Raw genomic sequence first — 19025 nt, 5'->3', positions numbered from 1 at the left:
TCTCTCTCGCCTCGACTACTGCAATCCCCTTCTGACCGGTCTTACATGTTCCCAGCTTGCACCACTGCAATCTGTAAAGAACGCGGCTGCGAGGCTTATTTTCCTGTCCGGTCGCACCTCCCACGCCTCCACGCTCTGTCAGTCCCTGCATTGGCTTCCAGTTAGATATAGGGCCCAATTCAAAATTCTGGCACTTGCTTACAAATCCCTACATAATGCTGCTCCAACATACCTATCCTCCCTCATACACAAGTATGTCCCGTCGAGACCCCTGCGCTCATCCCAAGACCTACGCCTATCCTCTGCCCGGATCCCCACCTCTGACGCTCGCCTTCAAGACTTCTCTAGGGCTGCACCTATTCTGTGGAACTCACTTCCCTCCTCAATCAGACTTTCACCCAGCCTCCACTCCTTCAAAAAATCTTTGAAAACTCACTTCTTCGTTAAAGCGTATCAATTAAACTGTCAGCAGGCTTCTCATCCCCCACCCCATGACTCCTTTCCTGCAACTGTCAAAAATGACCTACCAAGCACTCAATAAACCCTTCTCTAACAAACTATTTAATTCCCCTACTTTAACCCGTTTGTGTCACTATACCCCACTCCCTCTAGCATGTAAGCTCATTGAGCAGGGCCCTCAACCCCCTCTGTTCCAGTACGTCCAGTGATCTCAATTATGTGTCTGTTAGTCCACCCATTGTACAGCGCTACGGAATTTGTTGGCGCTATATAAATAATAAAATAATAATAATAATATAGTCACACCATAGACACAGTCCAGGTGTTTTATACAGCCCTGCAATGCACTTGGAATTGGTGTTATTCAGTCAACCCTTTGGCTCAAGCCACAGTGGTATGTCAATAGCTAACCTACAGTGCTTACTGGGCTGAAACTCCTATGCCTGCCTGTCAGAGGTTAAATATTAAAATATCCATAAGCCACAAAATGTTTAATTGGCAGAGATTTATGGGAGATGTTTCAATTCTAGCCAGAGGTTTGCATTTTTTTCCTGCAATTTCAATAGATACCCTTTGTCCTCTAGTTTCTCATTTGGCCTAAGTCATTCTAACAAGCCCACCTTATGTTTAAAATGGGAGCACTTTGAGGGATTTATTTAAAAGTGGGCCATAACATCACTGTTTTAGTAAGTGTAGCACTTCAAGTAATTAAAGTTGGAATAAAAGGAAAAAAAAACACACTGCATAAGGCAAAACCTAAAATATTGGTGAGATATCTGTGTCCACATTACATCAAGGTGCAAGTAACATGCATGTCTTCAAGAAAGAGATACGGACAATGGACTGTAAAATAAAAGAGGCTAATAGCATCTAATTGAGGAACTGAATAGCCTATTAAAGGTGGTCCTTATGGCTGCTTTTATTCGGTATTGGATCAGAGGACCTACTATTCAATTGTATATTGGAGACTATGGAGCAGATGAGACTGTCACGTGTTGCACAGGTTCCACAAGTAGCCATTATTTTTTAGGAGCGGCTGTGTGTCCTTTTGTTACTCTATGCTAATACTCCACTAGATAAACTATGGTGGAAACCACATCAAGAAGAAGGAATATATTAAGTATTTACCCCGTAAGGTGTTCCTTCAAAGGGAATTATTTAGTAATTGTTTTGTTATACTGTAGTATATTTTATCACAAAACAGGAGATAGATTTAATAAGAATCTTTTCACGGACAGAACAATTGCGCGAAATTAAGAGAGAATTACATTCTTACTCAACTACTGAGCAAACCAATGAACTGCAATGATTTATTTTTATGCAGAGGTTTTGTTTGCAGAATGTTTGTTTTATTTTCTAATTTTTTTTGTGCGCGCTTGTGTGCATGAAATCTACTGCACTCTTTGTTGGCAGTGAACAGTTTTGGAGGAGTTATTAAAGCCATTTTACTGACCTTTATGCTTAGTGCTTCATTAGTGCTTGGACTAGTGTCAGCACGAAGGGAAAAAAAATATACACAAAATTGGCTACTTATGATCCTTTGTGAATGAAGCTATCATATTAATGTTCATCTCCAGAATTGTTCATTAAGAAACAACTAACGCTAAGAGTGATGCATGCAAATGTGAAGATCTCCAGATGTTCAGAGGCAAGTCTTCCCTTATGCAAGACCTTCGCTTGAATACATTTCTGAAAGCTTTATTAGCAGAACTATTGTCATCTAAACCCTTTCACTCCTGGAAGGTGTTGTTAAAGCCTCCCAAATCCATGTTTTTTTTCTATTATTTTTTTTTTATTATCATCCATCATTTATAAAGTATTAGCATCTCCCAGGTAGCCATACAACCAATGCAGGAATATCCTATACATATAACATATCTACATATTGTATCTAAAACATCACACCTCTTTATTAGGATTTAAGTTAAATCTGAGCTTATTTTGAAATCAATTTATGTTTTTTTTAAGCCATCCGTATTATTACTGACCTTGATTAAAAAGTGACATTTTCTCTGTGTCTACACCTTTGATAGCTTACTTGAATTGTGGCTGATGCGTTTTGGAAGCAGCAATTGTGCCTTTAATCTAAAGACTAAAAGAAAAATGTTTTTGAATAACCTTTTTACCCATGCATTTTGCTATGTACACTGTATACTCCTTATATTGATTTCTCAAATGATTTATCATGGCTTATTTGTCACGACAGATGTTCTTTAACTGTGGTGCTTCAAACCACCTTAATCAGTAATCACATTAAACCCTGGAACAGATAAACTTGAGCACTCAGCGAACGATACGTAGAGTAGTAACCAGACGGATAAAATGGAGGTGAACATAGACTGATAGTTTATGCACTTGTGGGATTGGTGAAAACATTTTACGGTTTAGATACGGTAGATCATATAAATAACACATTCAGGTCCTTTCGGCCATCCAATTGTTTGTTTGATAAATGAATTGTCATTTTTTGTTTAGCTGCGTTTATGAAAAGGCTTTGTCTGGATATATGAAAGCAGTCTTGTCCCTTGCAGTGCCAGATAGCTGTGGTCCGCCGCTCTAAGAGAGCTAATTAGCCGCTCACTTTTTCTATTGAATGGCACTTTCTTCTCATTGGGAATAGCTCTCAAAGTAACTTGTCTCGTTTCTTTCACGATTTCAGCTCTTCAGAAGGGTTAAAATCGATGTCATGAATCTATCTGAAAAGCCGTAGCTGAAGGTGCTTCTCTTAAAGACTATTGTTAACTAAACATTATTGCCAAACAGATGGGAAGCGTTCAGCAGCCTGATGTTTTCAGGTCTAATTATATTAGCACCAGTCCTGTACTGCTCAGCTGAAGAGGTGTATCCAGGGGCCAATTTATAATCATTTAGCCAACACCTGTTTGGGAAAAACTGACAGTCAAAGGGCATATTTAAAAAAAAATAAAAAATAATAATAATTAGAAAAAAAATTGCATATGCTCCCGTATTTATTACTGCATTGTGAATGGTATCCTGATACAATCATGAAGTGTGACATCGCACTGGAACGAGGCACTGAGCCCTTTTTAACCCTTTAAATTTCATAGATGATCTTGCTGTCTTCATACAAGGTTATTTAATAAAGTAAGAATTGTTGGGAATTCTAAGTGAATTAAAAGTGGATTTAACATTCACAGGATTATTCTGGAAGAATAACGGAGTTAAAAACAGCCTTGGGACTTTTAGGGTTTAAAGAAATAGACCCGAACAGGCCAGCTTGTGAAGTGTTTCTATGATCCTGAGACGAACGCCAATTGCCAGTCTTGGACAGTTTACTGCGGGTATTGCAGAGTGACACCCTGCTGGTCCACGGATTGCATCACTGACTGATCAGGTGTATAAGCGCAGCCTGGGTGATGATAGAGTTAAGGGGGTAAAGTGATTTTTTCAGCTCTCTTCATAATGGGAGTTATAATTATTTTCTTAATTAGCCATTATGGAAAAATGCTTTAAGCGGAACCACGTTTAAATTCAGATTTGAATCTGTCATGGAAAAACCTACTTGTTTCATAAATTGTTTTCACAAAAGGATCAGCGCTATATAGGTTTTATATTGGAAGGCAGCACACCTTCCAGTAGAAGGGGTTCCCTCTTGATACCCCACAGTTTACGGAGAAAGAAATGCAAAGGAGTAAGGTTGCGCTTAAAAAAATTGGAGTATTCCAAAATATTTAACAAAGATAAAATACCCAATAAAACATTTAAAATGCAAATATAAAAGTCTTAGGAAGAACAGCCAAACTGGATAAGATTAAACGTTTTTGATGATTAGGTTCTTGTAGTTCCAGAGGCACATGCAAGACATAAGAAGAGAGACTCCAATGGTACAGTATATAGTGCTGTATGGGTTTAATTCTACTCACATTTACCAGATCTATGTCCAGCTCTGGTGTGTATAGCGTGAAGTGGAATGATCCCCACTCCTAGGATATGCGTGGTAGATCATTTCTCCAAGTATTTCAATGTTGACAATTCCGGACCGAGAAAGTAAAAAATGGCAAATATAGTGCTCACTGTATCAAATAAATTTAAAGCTAATTTCCTGTAGAGGAGATGTACTCACATTTCTTTGAGCAGGCCTTTACATTGATTGAAGTTTGTGCCCTGAAGTGGACAAGACTTCTTGTCCTGGCTCCTACTCTGAAATCCTGATACTATCAGAACCATCCCAATTCATCCTTTTCAACTTTCCTCACTTACTGAACACTGCCTAACCAACCTGGAAATCCTGATCTTCTATTACTACCAGCTTTAGTCAATACTGGACTTAGTTTTTCTATTGCTTCGTTCCTACAAATTACCGGAATCTTTTAATGCTCTCTATACCTGGCATCCTGATTTTACCACCCCAAGCAAGGACTGAAGAATCCTAGGTGGGGAATATACCACCAGCGCCCTATTCATCGAGCAGTAAGCCTGCTCAAAGAAATGTGAGTACATCTCCTCTACAGAAAATTATCTTTAAACTTATTTGATACAGTGAGCACTATATTTACCATTTTTTACTTTCTCGGTCCGGAATTGTCAACATTGAAACATTTGGAGAAATTATCTACCACGCATATCCTAGGAGTGGGGATCATTCCACTTCACGCTATACACACCAGAGCTGGACATAGTTCTGGTAAATGTGAGTAGAATTAAACCCATAAAGCACTCTATATATACCTCATTATATACGGTACCATTGGAGTCTCTCTTCTTATGTCTTGCATGTACCTCTGGAACTACAAGAACCTAATCATCAAGAACGTCTAATCTTATCCAGTTTGGCTGTTCTTCTTAAGACTTTTATATTCTATCCTTTTATATACTTTTTTATTTGCATTTTATATGTTTTATTGGGTATTTTATCTTTGTTAAATATTTTTGAATACTCCAATTTTTATAAGGCGCAACCTTACTCCTTTGCATTTGTTTCATAAATCCTCTGATATATTTATGATGTCTTTGTGATATTTATTTATAAAATATTTTACCAGGAAAGATACATTGAGTTTTCTCTCGTTTTCAAGTATGTCCTGGGTCCACAAAACATTGCATTGATACATAAGGGTACAATAAAATACAAAAACAATATTAATACACAATATATACAAAATTTTACATAGAACAGGTAGGAAATATATAATTAACCATGACAGGCACATTCTGTTTTGAGGTATGTAGAGAGGGATCTCTTAAAGGACTTTAGGCTTGGGGAAGATTTTAAATTGTGTGGCAGGTCGTTCCATAATTGCGGTGCTCTGTAGGATCGGGCTGCTTTCATTTTGAATTGAGGTAGACTAAATAAGGTGCTGCTACTGGATCGGAGGTTATAGGATGTGGGAACAGCCGAGGAGAGCATTCTGCTCAGGTAGGATGGGAGCTTCCCAGAAAAGCTCTTAAACACAAGACTGGAAAGATGAAGGGTGCATCTGGATTCCAGCGACAGCCAGTTTAGTTCTTTTAGCATGTCACAATGGTGGGTCCTGTAATTACATTGTAGCACAAATCGGCAGAGCGAGTTATACAATATATTGAGGTGGGTTTGCGGTGCAGGTGCATATACTACATCCCCATAATCCATGATTGGCATCAGCATTTGCTGTACAAACTTTTCCATTACTGTAGGGCTTAGGCAGGATTTGTTTCTGTACATGACACCTAGTTTTGGATAAAGTTTAGATGCAAGTTTTTCTATGTGGAGGCCAAAAGATAGATTGGGGTCTAACAACATACCCAGGTATTTGAAAGAGTAGACTGCGGTCAGTGTGCTATTTGATTTTGTTTTGATGGGTAGGTGGGAATTGTGTAATTTGTGTAATTTAGGTACTGTTCCTAAGATCATTGGGACAGTTTTGTTTTTTGTGATCCACTTTTCTACCTCTGTAAACTGGTCTTGGAGCACAGCCTCAAGTTGCGGTAGATTGGATTTGCTTGCATAGATTACGGTGTCGTCTGCGTACATGTGTACACATAAACTGTCATCTAAAGTTGTGTATTCTAAAAATAGTAAAGACAATAAATATATGAAGGGAGAAGAATAATTGGATTTATAAAGATTTGGCCGAGGATTTCTGGAGTCTGAGTTTGTTTCTTCGCTAGTGTTACTGGATAATGCATTTAGCATCTTTACCTTCTGCATTATTGGCAAATCAATGCTATGTGGCTTGCCCAGCACTGTGAATCATTTGCATCTCTACCAAGAGTGTTTCTCTGTGAAAGTCACCATTCTTACTGGGCAATGTGTGTATGCAAGGACTTGTAATTAGTCTGCAGATTGCCCGCTTCTTCAAGCTGAAGATGACCCTTCTGGATAGCAGTGCAAGGTAACAGCTGGCATATTCCCCAATGGCCTGTTTGTCCTTTGGTTTGCGACCAACAGAGTCCCAGCTCTATCCCAAGATCCACAGCAGGATGCCCATGACAATTCTGGCCTCCAATGCTGGACAGCAGACGATGCACTAATAAATGTGATTATAAAATGTGGGATCTGAATCAAGAAATCCTCATGTCTAATACAACAAATTACATCCTTGCTTGTGTCAAGATTTAAAGGTAAATGCTCGCGTTTGTATCAGGAGTGGCTTTTAGTGATTAGCTGTTCAATGAAAAATGAAAACAAACACCTCAAACAAGATATGTGCTACTTAAACCAAAATAAAAAGTTAGGCCCTTTTTCCTTTAATCTTATATTTTATTTTTGTTTTTGTTTTACTTTTTTTTCTTTTTTTACACATCCCTCTTATTGTAATTTGTTTACTGGCTGATTTTTGACATATGGACACTTAGCTTTAATTGTAATTACATTTCAATCATTCCCAACTATTGATAGATATTTTATTTTTACATTACTAGTTTATTAACCAGCGCAGTGCAGTGGGCGATCATGTTATTAGCTAATTACACAGCACAGTGCAGTGGGCAATCATGTTACTAGCTAATTACACAGTGCAGTGGGTAAACATGTTACTAGCTAATTACACAGCACAGTGCAGTGTGCGATCATGTTACTAGCTAATTACACAGTGCAGTGGGGGAACATGTTACTAGCTAATTACACAGCACAGTGCAGTGGGTAAACATGTTACTAGCTAATTACACAGTGCAGTGGGTAAACATGTTACTAGCTAATTACACAGTGCAGTGGGTAAACATGTTACTAGCTAATTACAAAGTGCGGTGGGTGAACATGTTACTAGCTAATTACACAGTGCAGTGGGGAACATGTTACTAGCTAATTAAACAGCACAGTGCAGTGGGCAATCATGTTACTAGCTAATTACACAGTGCAGTGGGCGATCATGCTACTAGCTAATTACACAGCAGAGTGCAGTGGGCGATCATGTTACTAGCTATTTACACAGCACAGTGCAGTGGGCGATCATGCTACTAGCTAATTACACAGCACAGTGCAGTGGGCGATCATGTTACTAGCTAATTACACAGCACAGTGCAGTGGGCGATCATGCTACTAGCTAATTGCACAGTGCAGTGGGTGAACTTGTTACTAGCTAATTACACAGCACAGTGCAGTGGGTGAACATGTTACTAGCTAATTACACAGTGCAGTGGGTGAACATGTTACTAGCTAATTACACAGCACAGTGCAGTGGGTGAACATGTTACTAGGTAACTACACAGCACAGTGCAGTGGGCGATCATGTTACTAGCTATTTACACAGCACAGTGCAGTGGGTAAACATGTTACTAGCTATTTACACAGCACAGTGCAGTGGGTGAACATGTTACTAGCTATTTACACAGCACAGTGCAGTGGGTGAACATGTTACTAGCTAATTACACAGCGAAGTGGGTGAACATGTTACTAGATAATTGCACAGTGCAGTGGGCAATCATGTTACTAGCTATTTACACAGCACAGTGCAGTGGGTAAACATGTTACTAGCTATTTACACAGCACAGTGCAGTGGGTGAACATGTTACTAGCTATTTACACAGCACAGTGCAGTGGGTGAACATGTTACTAGCTAATTACACAGCGAAGTGGGTGAACATGTTACTAGATAATTGCACAGTGCAGTGGGCAATCATGTTACTAGCTATTTACACAGCACAGTGCAGTGGGCGATCATGTTACTAGCTAATTACACAGTGCAGTGGGTGAACATGTTACTAGGTAATTACACAGCGCAGTGCAGTGGGTGAACATGTTACTAGGTAATTACACAGTGCAGTGGGTAAACCTGTTACTAGCTATTTACACAGCACAGTGCAGTGGGTAAACATGTTAGGCAGGACAAAACTCAGGCACCCCCACGCGCGCCACTCCCACCCAACCCTTCCCCCCTGCCCAGCATTCTAAATACACACACATACTCACTAACAGACCCACACACTCACACTCCCTAACAGACACTCACTCACTAACAGGCACACACACTCACACTCACTAACAGGCACACACACTCACTAACAGACACACACACACTAACAGACAGGCACACACTGACAGACAGGCACACACACACTAACCGACAGACACTAACCGACAGACACTAACCGACAGACACTAACCCTGAGAGACACTAACCCTGAGAGACACTAACCCTGAGAGACACTAACCCTGAGAGACACTAACAGACAGACACACACTAACAGACAGGCACACACTGACAGACAGGCACACACTGACAGACAGGCACACACTGACAGACACACACTAACCGACAGACACTAACCGACAGACACTAACCCTGAGAGACACTAACCCTGAGAGACACTAACCCTGAGAGACACTAACCCTAAGAGACACTAACCCTGAGAGACACTAACCCTGAGAGACACTAACCCTGAGAGACAGACACACACTAACAGACAGACACACACTAACAGACAGACACACACTAACAGACAGACACACACTAGCAGACAGACACACACTAGCAGACAGACACACACTAGCAGACAGACACACACTAGCAGACAAAAAAAGCACTAGCAGACAAACACACTCACTCACATTAACACTCACTTTTTAAATTTTATTTATTTAACCCCCCCCAGCCTCCTTACCTTTTACCTTTAGGAATTTTTTTTGGGGGGGGGGTTCTCCCTCTCCCTGGGGCTGCCGGTCGGGCTGCTGGGCTGGCTGCTAGGTGCGGGCGGGCGGCGCTGACGAGGGAGCACTTTCCCCTGAGTTGTCTGCTCATCTCCCTCGCGCGCCGCCCGCAGAGTGAGGCTGAGAGGCAGAGCCAGAATATGATGTCATATTCCGGCTCCCAGCCTCACTCTGTTGGCGGCGCGAGGGAGCTGAGCAGTGAGCTCAGGGGAAAGTGCTCCCTCGCCAGCGCCGCCCGCCCCTAGCAGCCAGCCCATCCAGCATGTCAGTTAGCCACAAGGCCTGGGTGTTTGGGGCGGCCTTTTTTGCCTTGTTTGCCTCGCGGTTAATACATCCCTGGTGCAGAGCATTCTGTGTCACTCAGTGTATACAGGGATTTACTGTGCAGAGCATTCTGTGTCACTCAGTATATACAGGGATTCACTGTGCAGAGCATTCTGTGTCACTCGGCATATACAGGGATTCACTGTGCAGAGCATTCTGTGTCACTCAATATACACAGGGATTTACTGTGCAGAGCATTCTGTGTCACTCAGTATATACGGGGATTCACTGTGCAGAGCAATGTCATCACCAATGACCCGCATGCCTCTTCTAAAGTAGGCTAAAACACTACCTCATGTACACTCACATGACACTCTGTGGCCATGCTTAGTAAGAGCAGTCTTTGTACCTGATTTATAGTAAAGTTGGTACACTCCACTTCCCAAATACAAAAAAGAACATTAAAAAAATAAAATAAATGTTACTATTTGATAGATATACAACCGATGACAAGATGCATTTAAAGGACCACTATAGTCACCCAGACCACTTCAGCTCATTGAAGTGGTCTGGGTGACAGGTCCCTCCAGTTTTAACCCTTCAGATGCAAACATAGCTGTTTCTTAGAAACTGCTATGTTTACATTAGGGGTTAAGCCAGTCTCTAGTGGCCGTCTTCCGGACAGCCACTAGAGGCGCTTCTGCGACACTGGAGGCATATTATGCCTCCATCGCGCAGAGCGCCCATAGGAAAGCATTGAGAAATGCTATGAACACTTTGAATGCGCGCGGTACTTGCCGCGCATGCGCATTCGGCTCCTGTGACGTCCGACGGGGAGCTGACGTCGGAGCGGGAGGAGAAGTCACCAGCGCCGAGGGAGCCTGGCGCTGGATTAAGGTAAGCTGCTGAACCCCTTCAGCGCCACGGGAGGGGGATCCTGAGGGTGGGGGCACCCTCAGGGCACTATAGTGTCAGGAAAACTGCTTTGTTTTGCTGACACTATAGTGATCCTTTAATAATGCATTTTTACTGGGTGTTTATCTAAAAACAGCTTTCTGCAGATCTCTTGTCTGCTACCTTTGCATGTCCTACACCTTCTAACACCACCCAGACTTCCTGTGGCTGTCCAATCACAGACTTCCCAATGCAGCTCAATGAGAAGTTTTTGCAAGACAGGTGCTCTGGGCAATTGCTGCCTCTTGAGTAAGCTCCACTAAGCTAAACAACCAGGACGTAACAGGACTGGTTGTTTGGCAACAAGAGGTAACAAGGTTAATTTATAAATGTCTCCATTCCAATTGAAATCTGCACTTTTTGTAAATGAAAAAAGAGGACACACTCTTCACACATAAAGCACTTCAACAAGCTAAAATGCTTTAGTGGTCGTAGAGTGTCCCTTTAAAGACTGCAGTATCACTTATCTTGAGTACTAAGATCTTTTTTGTTTGCTATATTGGATTATCAATCCATCATGTTTTCTAATGCACCATAGTGCATATATCAAGATGGATAAACTGATTGCAGTTCCCATGGAAAAGTTAGGGGACTCTGGGTCAGCTACTGCAGCCCACAGACTTCCTGCCCATTTGCAGACTCTGTGGGTTGGTTAATTCCTGACAGGCAGGGAGGTCTTTTTTCACCACCCTTTTCCATTTATATGTCCGCATGTGGACTGGCCCCCTAGATCTCCAGATCTGTTTATAAGAAATGCTAATATAACTTTTATATTTCTGTTGACAGGTCCTGCTTGTTCTGGATACAAACACCCAAGAAACATTTATTTTAAAAGTAAGAATATTTTTTTCTCATTGTTATTTTGTAATATTTATGAAATATTTATCTTTTATTTTATTCATGCTCCATGCACAATCCACACATACAACTGTTTCTGATCATAGAAACCTATGTAATTTATTACAGTCTAAGAAATATGGTTGTTTTGCAATTATACCTCCTGCTTACTATTTGTTTCAAGTAAAAAAAAATGGGCATTGCAGAATTAAAAAGAAAAATGTCAGGAATTTATGAAGAACTAGAAATTACAGGCCGAGATAGCTTAGTTAAGAAAAATCCCCAAGTCCGCCATTTTCCTGCTCAACTCTTCTGTCTTTAAAAGTTTCATAGTGTGTTTTTTTTTTTTTTTTTTGTGAATAACCCTTCATGTTTACGGTCCTTTATAGTTGGGGGTGGTCTGCGGGCCCATTATTTCATTGATTGACATTAAGTGAGGGTGATGCCAGGACACTAGTTAACATTCTGACAAGAGCACGCTATGATGGTGGAATATATGTATCCAAATAGGTTATGGTGGGGAAAAATTGTGATTGAAAATCCCTTCCACCTGAAGTCTGTGAATAATTAATACAATGTAAGACTTGCTTTTCCCACAGAAAACTGCAGCAATGCTACAACCGCAAAGGATTCTTGGTGGGCATATGCAAATTAGTTTCACAAAGAATCACATTTTTGCCTCATTGTATTAACTATCCACAGACTTCAGGTGGAAGGGGTTTTCAATAACAATTTTTCCCCACCATAACCTATTTGGATTTTGCTTCCCAAGCACTACCAAGCCTCAATAAGCAAACCAGTAACCAACCTCATGCTGATGAGTTGCATTAACAACGAAACGGCTGTCCATGAGGGGTTCACTGGTTTTGCATCTTTTCCTAAATTGTGTTCCAAGCAGTTGTATACTGCAAACACAGATTAAAAGGAATCCATGTTTAAAATGGAATGAGGCAACATTTTTATTCTTTGTTAAACTAATTTGCATATGCCCACCCAGAATCCTTTGCGGTTGTAACATCGCTGCAGTTTTGGGATTTCTGTGGGAAAAGCAAGTCTTATGGCTTGACTGGTGTGCAGATTTTTGTTTAACATTGTAATATATGCACTCACCTGAACATGCATACATTTTTTTTTTTTTTTTTTTTAACGGATCCACATGAGCAATTATATATATATATATATATATATATATATATATATCCAAAAGTACAAGATGGCACTCCAGGGACTTCCAAGTCAAATGAATAAAACTTAGCTTTTATTAGCTCAAAATAAAAATCAACCTTTCAGTCTGTATCACAGACTGGAGTGCTATCTTGTACTTTTGGAGATATATATATATATATATATATATATTTAATTGCTCATGTGGATCTGTAAAATAAAAAGATGTTCCCCATCACACATCATCATCTCCCGGCGCGTGTTTGCACACTAGGCATTCTGGAATATATTCCACATTACGCATGCTTGGTAACTTGCAAATGTGCCTGCTGTTTCTTGTATCAAATAGGATGCAACTTCAGGTGATTGTTACATTTAGATTATAAATTATAGAATCCTTGACATATTAATGCGATCAGATCAAAACGGCCCAATGATTGAATATTTTGCAAAAAGCCAAAAATATAGTGTTTCTACCTGTTTTTTGGGTGGCATGGGGAATCAAGTGCACACAGTGTAAATAGCATTTAACCCTCAGGGTTCCAGCGGGTTTAGCAGTCCTCCTGCACAGCTGTCTGTTGCTTAGAGAGTTAAAGCCGAGTCTAGTTGAACAATAAATGCAATGAAAATAAAAACAGCTAGGGAGAGGTCAAAAGTAAAGTACACAGATTGTCACTCTGATGACTTAGTTTGAGAGTGAGTTTCTAATAAAATTGTTGACCCATTTAATTGATTTTAATGGTAGCTTTGTGCCATCTTCTGTTCTCTGGATACCTGCCAGATGCCATCAGCGGAGCCTCAGGGGACCGAAGGACATGGAGGAGCAGATGAGCAGCTTCTCTGAAGCCCTAAGTAACTTGGATAGATTAGTTTGGTTGATAAACATAAAGCACAGCAGGGACCAAAGGAAGCTGAGGGTACAACTGACCTTTCTGTTCTCTGTCAGGGTCTGAGGAAAAGCAGCGAGTACTCCGGGAACCGAAAGACCATCATCCCCCGCCGTGTGCCCAACATGGTCTGTCTGCACAAGTACATCATCTCGGAGGAGTCGGTGTTCCTTGTGCTGCAACATGCAGAAGGTCAGTCAGTGTATCAAAGACACTTGCAAATGCAGCATTTATCTGGAACACGTAAGGTCATCCGATTCCCCTCTGTTCTTCCTTCACTTCTCAGTACAAGTGAACATTTACTTGGTTTCCTTAGAATCACAGCAATTCCACGCTTAAAATGATTCAATCTGGCTGTTTTTATCATTTTTCTGATTGTGTAAGTTCTGATTTCCAGTTGTAGATAATCACATGCACATGATGTAGTAAGGGTTCTACCATGAAGTTTATGTGCCAAAGAAATTCATACTAGAATTGTTAGCCTTTAGCTATATCTCAGATCAGCTATAGCCTCTAGCTGGCCATAGTAGGAGTTGAATTCCAAAAGCAGTGTGAGAACAATCCATTTACTTGAACACCATTGAGGTGTGCACATGTTTTTTTTTGTAAATATGTTTTTATTGAACATTTCCTTTTTTTGGTTATTTTTGTGTTTTGTTTGTTTTCAACATGGAAAAGAAAAACATGGACTCGCAGGTCCCTTTGGTCATTTATATATATGCTTATACATCGTAAGGCATGGTCTGTCAGACGTGTCTTGGCGACTCGCAGGTCGCTTTCTTGAGTAAATGGCGTGTGTAGGAGTGCACGTTTTATCCTGGACAACCTCCAATACGGAGACTAGAAAACATAAGAGGGTCCAGGCACTCAATGGTTAATCCAGTGCATCATTTATTGTAAGTGAAAATGCAAAGATTCGACTCAAATGAGTTGTTGTCAAGCAATGTTTGCCTTTTTGTTTCCAATAAAAATGTAATTAGATTAACCATTAATGCTTGTACGCTCTTAAGAATGCAAGTCTGAGAACAAGCACATAAACTTGCTCAATTCAATAAGATCTGCCTCCCGAACTTTTCTTTCCATAAATCAGTTTAAAAAAAAAAAAAAAAACAGAACACAAAAACAAACCACAATGCAACTAGTAGACTAGTTTTTTTTCTGTTACCAAGCAATAGTACGTTTAGCTGTATGGTAGTTTTTTTAGTGTGCAGCTGGCTGTATAGACATGTTCTAAGTTGGCATTTTTCAGATCACTTTGATAAATGGCCCTCATAGTGGAAGATATTGTTCAAAAAGCCAATAAACACATGTGATGTCAGCGGCCAATCACCATTTAGAAGCTGAAATTCAAATAGAGGCACTGTTTAACTCCCAGCGTTAAATGCAAGCCAATTTATTTCTCATGACCCCTGTGGCCAAGGGCCATATTTTTTGGTAGACTTAGTCCAAAAGCATGCTTATATAAAAGTTAAGATTTCAATAAATTTATATATTTACTTTTCTGTGTTTTCTAGCCTTTGTTCCTTAAAGAGAAACTATAGTGCTAGGAAAACAAACGATATCTCCCCCCACGCACTCTGGTTAAAAACCCCTTCTGTCACTTACCTGGGTCCAGCGCTGATGCCCCTCAGTGCTGGTCTCCTCCCCCGCCAAAGTCATCCGGCTGGGGAGTCCTAATGCGCGTGCGTGGCAATGGCTGCACTCGCATTAGGATTTCCCCATAGAAAAGCAATATACATTGCTTTCCTATTGGGTTTTGGGTGACACTGGATGTCCCCTTGCCTAGCGACCAAAAGTCGCCTAGCAGCCCGTATAGGTAACCCTGAAATGTATTTATTGCAGTTTCTTTGACGGGTTAAGGGGCCTGGGACAGTGCACCCAGACCACTTCAATGAGCTGAAATGGTCTCAGTGCCTATATTGTCCTTTAATGTAGGTGTCCACCTACCCACTTGCCAACAGTCTAAAGAAGTGAGAGATCCTTGTAACTCTTGTATAACTTCCCCTTCCTTGTGTTCTGTTCTACCCATTGCAGCATTTCTCTCTAAGCTCAGGGTTGGATTTGGCAGATGCCTACAGGCACCTACCAACAAGCTGTGCCTACCCGAAGTAAAAATGTGCTCTATTTCTTTTTAGATAGGTGTTTATATACCTTTTCAATTTTGCTACATAGTTACATAGACTGAAAAAAGACTCGTGCCCATCAAATTAAGCCTTTCTCCCATCTGTTTCTGCTGTTAATGCAAAAGAAAAAAGAAGATAGTTTGCCGCTCTTTCCAATTTTGCAGCAAACTAGGAAAATATTCTATCTTGACATATTAAATATTATATCCCTGAATATTATGCATTTGCAAGAATTAATCCAGCTGCTTGTACAGACTGATAAAACTACCTCTTCAAGCAGAGAATTCCACATCTAAATGGGTGACCTCATTCATGTCCTATGTATTTTCCTATCTCTGAATAGATTTCCATGGTTTGGATTTTGCAGTTTTTCTGAACTGAAACGATTACAATTTGTTACTCTTCTTAACTTTAACTTTTTCAAGTGCCAGGATATTCTTCTTTAGAACAGGTATCCATAATTGCATATTCAAGGTATTGATATATAAAAAGAGGCAAAATTATATTTCTATCACGAGAATTAAGATCCCTTTTAATGCATGACCGCACTTTACTGGCCTTAGCAGTTGCTGATTGTCATGTAACGTTGCTGCCTATTTTATTTTGAACAATTCCCATATCCTGGATTATGAATTCACGGTTTGGCCTAGGGAAGAAAGGATACTCTTAAAATCAACTTCTCTAATATGTCTCCACTGAAGTGATCCATCTCCCTGAGTTACCATGACTTTTCACAGGTAGTCATGGGTAAATTTGTAAATTAGCATGATGAGTGGATAGCAGTAACAATGATTATTCAGAACAACACCACAAATAGCCTAAGAACAACAGTTATATAATATAAAATGCCTTTCTGCTTACTATTTGACAGACTAAATCCTTTATCTATAGGTGGCAAACTTAAGTTCTCCATGATTGGCATGCAGCTATACTTTCCAACATCCACAGTCAATGTTGGGTTATTGAACATGGTACCCACAGACCTTTAACACCGACCGAGCTCTATGGCTAGTCCTTAGTAGTCCCACTGTTGTGGGAAATGCTTCTTATTGCTAACCTGTGACTTTCCATGACTTATCTATTAACGACATGTGAATGGGCTGTGATGCAGCTAGAAGTAATGTTGTTAAAGGCTGTTAGCACTATGTTTCCACTAGACTTTGTCTGGCAGTTGCTACTTTATAAGCCTCGTGCTGTTTGCGCAAAATATTCCTCTTCCACGGTTTCTGTTTGCCTTTGCCAAGTCAACCTGTTTATTTCTAAGGGTTTTCTTTTAGCAAACAAACTAATTATGTCTAATGGGAATTTGCCATTTTTATTTATTTATTTTGATAATATATATGTTTTATTTATTTATTTTGTTGGGGGGTAATCAGGCTGTTTTGTGCTTACCGTTTAACATTCACCATTTATTTCACAGTAGATTGCTAGCAATACAGCCAGTGGCAACACATATGGACACAAAGTCAAAACGAAGTGCTCCACACAGCGAAATAGCTTGTGAAGTCTCTCTGTTTATTCTGCTTCCCCCCCTCCACGTGTTTAGAGCAGGTGGCAAATGAAATGTAATTTCCACACCTGGCTTGCAATGAATCTGTTAAATTCTGATGGCTATATTTATGTCTAACCTGTGAAATGCCGAATGGCCTATGCAGCACGTTTCAATGGAAAAACAAAAAAGTCCCCCAATTTGCACATAGAAGAAAACATATTAAACAGACAAACAAAAAAGAAATATAATACAAGGAAAAATATAAGATATAAACGCTATGCTATTTTCCTGGGTTCCTTTTGGTGGAGACAGACCTATCATATTTAATAAGGAGCAGGCAGTAGCCTACAAATTGGTTAAATAATGTTTCTGCCTTCCCTAGTGCAATGGGATAGTTCAAAGGGTTACTTCAAGCACCATGACCACTTAATTGATTTGCAGTCTGTATGTGCTTTGAAACTCTGCACATGCCGAGTTAAACCCCTTTACTCCACCTGTGGCAGCGTCATAGGGGCATAGACTAATGTATATTCTGTATAAGGGGGAGTGATGTCAGAACTTGGCTTTGACAAAAACTTCAGCTTTTATTACTTTTTTTTTATTACAAACTTTTTTGATTGGAGTAACTCTTTAATAAAGTAAATCAGTGTTTTGGGAAATGTGTTTTTATTAAATATTTGAAAATTAAGTGACTTGGCTTATTGAACCATATCTGAATGGGTACCAAGCAATTGCCACGGAATTAATTAGGGCTTATGTAAAAAGAAAAAAAAGGTTAATACCTTTACGGTGCTCCTATAAATGCAATCTGAAACCTTAAACGGACAATGGGAAATATTAAAATATGGTAGTTGATATATATGTGACTATCTACTAATTCTTAAAATGTTTGTATAGTTCCACTATTTTCTTACAGCTAGGCAAACTTATGAAAATGTATAGAACTTATAAAAATATACAGAATGCCTACAAGGAACGTTGCTGTCAAGACTGCTTCTCTTATTCTATGTTTGGGAGCATGCCTGCCCTAGAGTACATTATAGATAGGATATACAGTGTTGCGTGGATCCAAGGATGGAATGCTGCCCTCCTCCACTCCCCCACTTCTAGCTTTCCATAACCACACGCACATCCATTATTGTGCAGTGTTTGTAGTGAATGCATTGATTGTAGTGTGTAGTGGATGCAGTGTCTGTGTGTAGTGCAGTGTGTAATGGGGTTGGATAGGGAATGTGAGATGTTTTTTTTTAAATTTGCACTAGTTTCGCTGGTGGTCCGGTGGGTCAGCAAGCTTGGCCTGTGAAGAGGGGGCCCAGAAGTCTTATCATCCCCTCCAGCAGCATGTCCTCTCCTCTTGTGAGCCACGTGAACTGTCTTGCCCCAAACAACTTATGTTCATTAAATTGAGCATTAAATTATATCACTACATTGTGCTAGCAGTTTTGCTTGCAAATGTATAGATTAGGAGAAAAAAACATTAAAAAAAATTGACTGACGAGGGAGAGCAGAATAAAACCTCACAACATGAGGTCCCTCTGCTTTCCACCCGTAGCAACCATAGTACATGTGCTGTGGTTGCTATGGAAATTCCCTAGCCTGTACTTTTAGCGCTGGTTAGGGAGTATAGAGGGGCATTACGTCACTCTGTTCCAACGTGGGCATGCTGGCAATGAAGCGCCCATGAAGCGGTGCTGGAATGGAGGAAAGTTGAGTAATAAATATATTTTACACTGAATACATCATGCATCTGTATGATTTAT

General features: G+C 40.1%; 1 protein-coding gene across 1 annotated transcript in view; it reads left to right on the top strand.

Annotated features, from left to right (window-relative positions):
* Nucleotides 1-19025, top strand: part of RPS6KC1 (ribosomal protein S6 kinase C1) — a 154799-nt gene that overhangs the window by 91108 nt on the left and 44666 nt on the right. Inside the window, exons 10-11 of the mRNA XM_063443840.1 lie at nt 11549-11596; nt 13710-13842. Of these exons, the coding sequence (XP_063299910.1) occupies nt 11549-11596; nt 13710-13842 (181 nt within the window). The remainder of the gene's footprint in view (nt 1-11548; nt 11597-13709; nt 13843-19025) is intronic.

This window comes from Pelobates fuscus, chromosome 2 (assembly GCF_036172605.1).
Source record: "Pelobates fuscus isolate aPelFus1 chromosome 2, aPelFus1.pri, whole genome shotgun sequence".
Lineage (NCBI taxonomy): Eukaryota > Metazoa > Chordata > Amphibia > Anura > Pelobatidae > Pelobates > Pelobates fuscus.
Note: the sequence above shows the minus strand (reverse complement) of the source record. Positions and strands in the feature narration are given on the sequence as shown.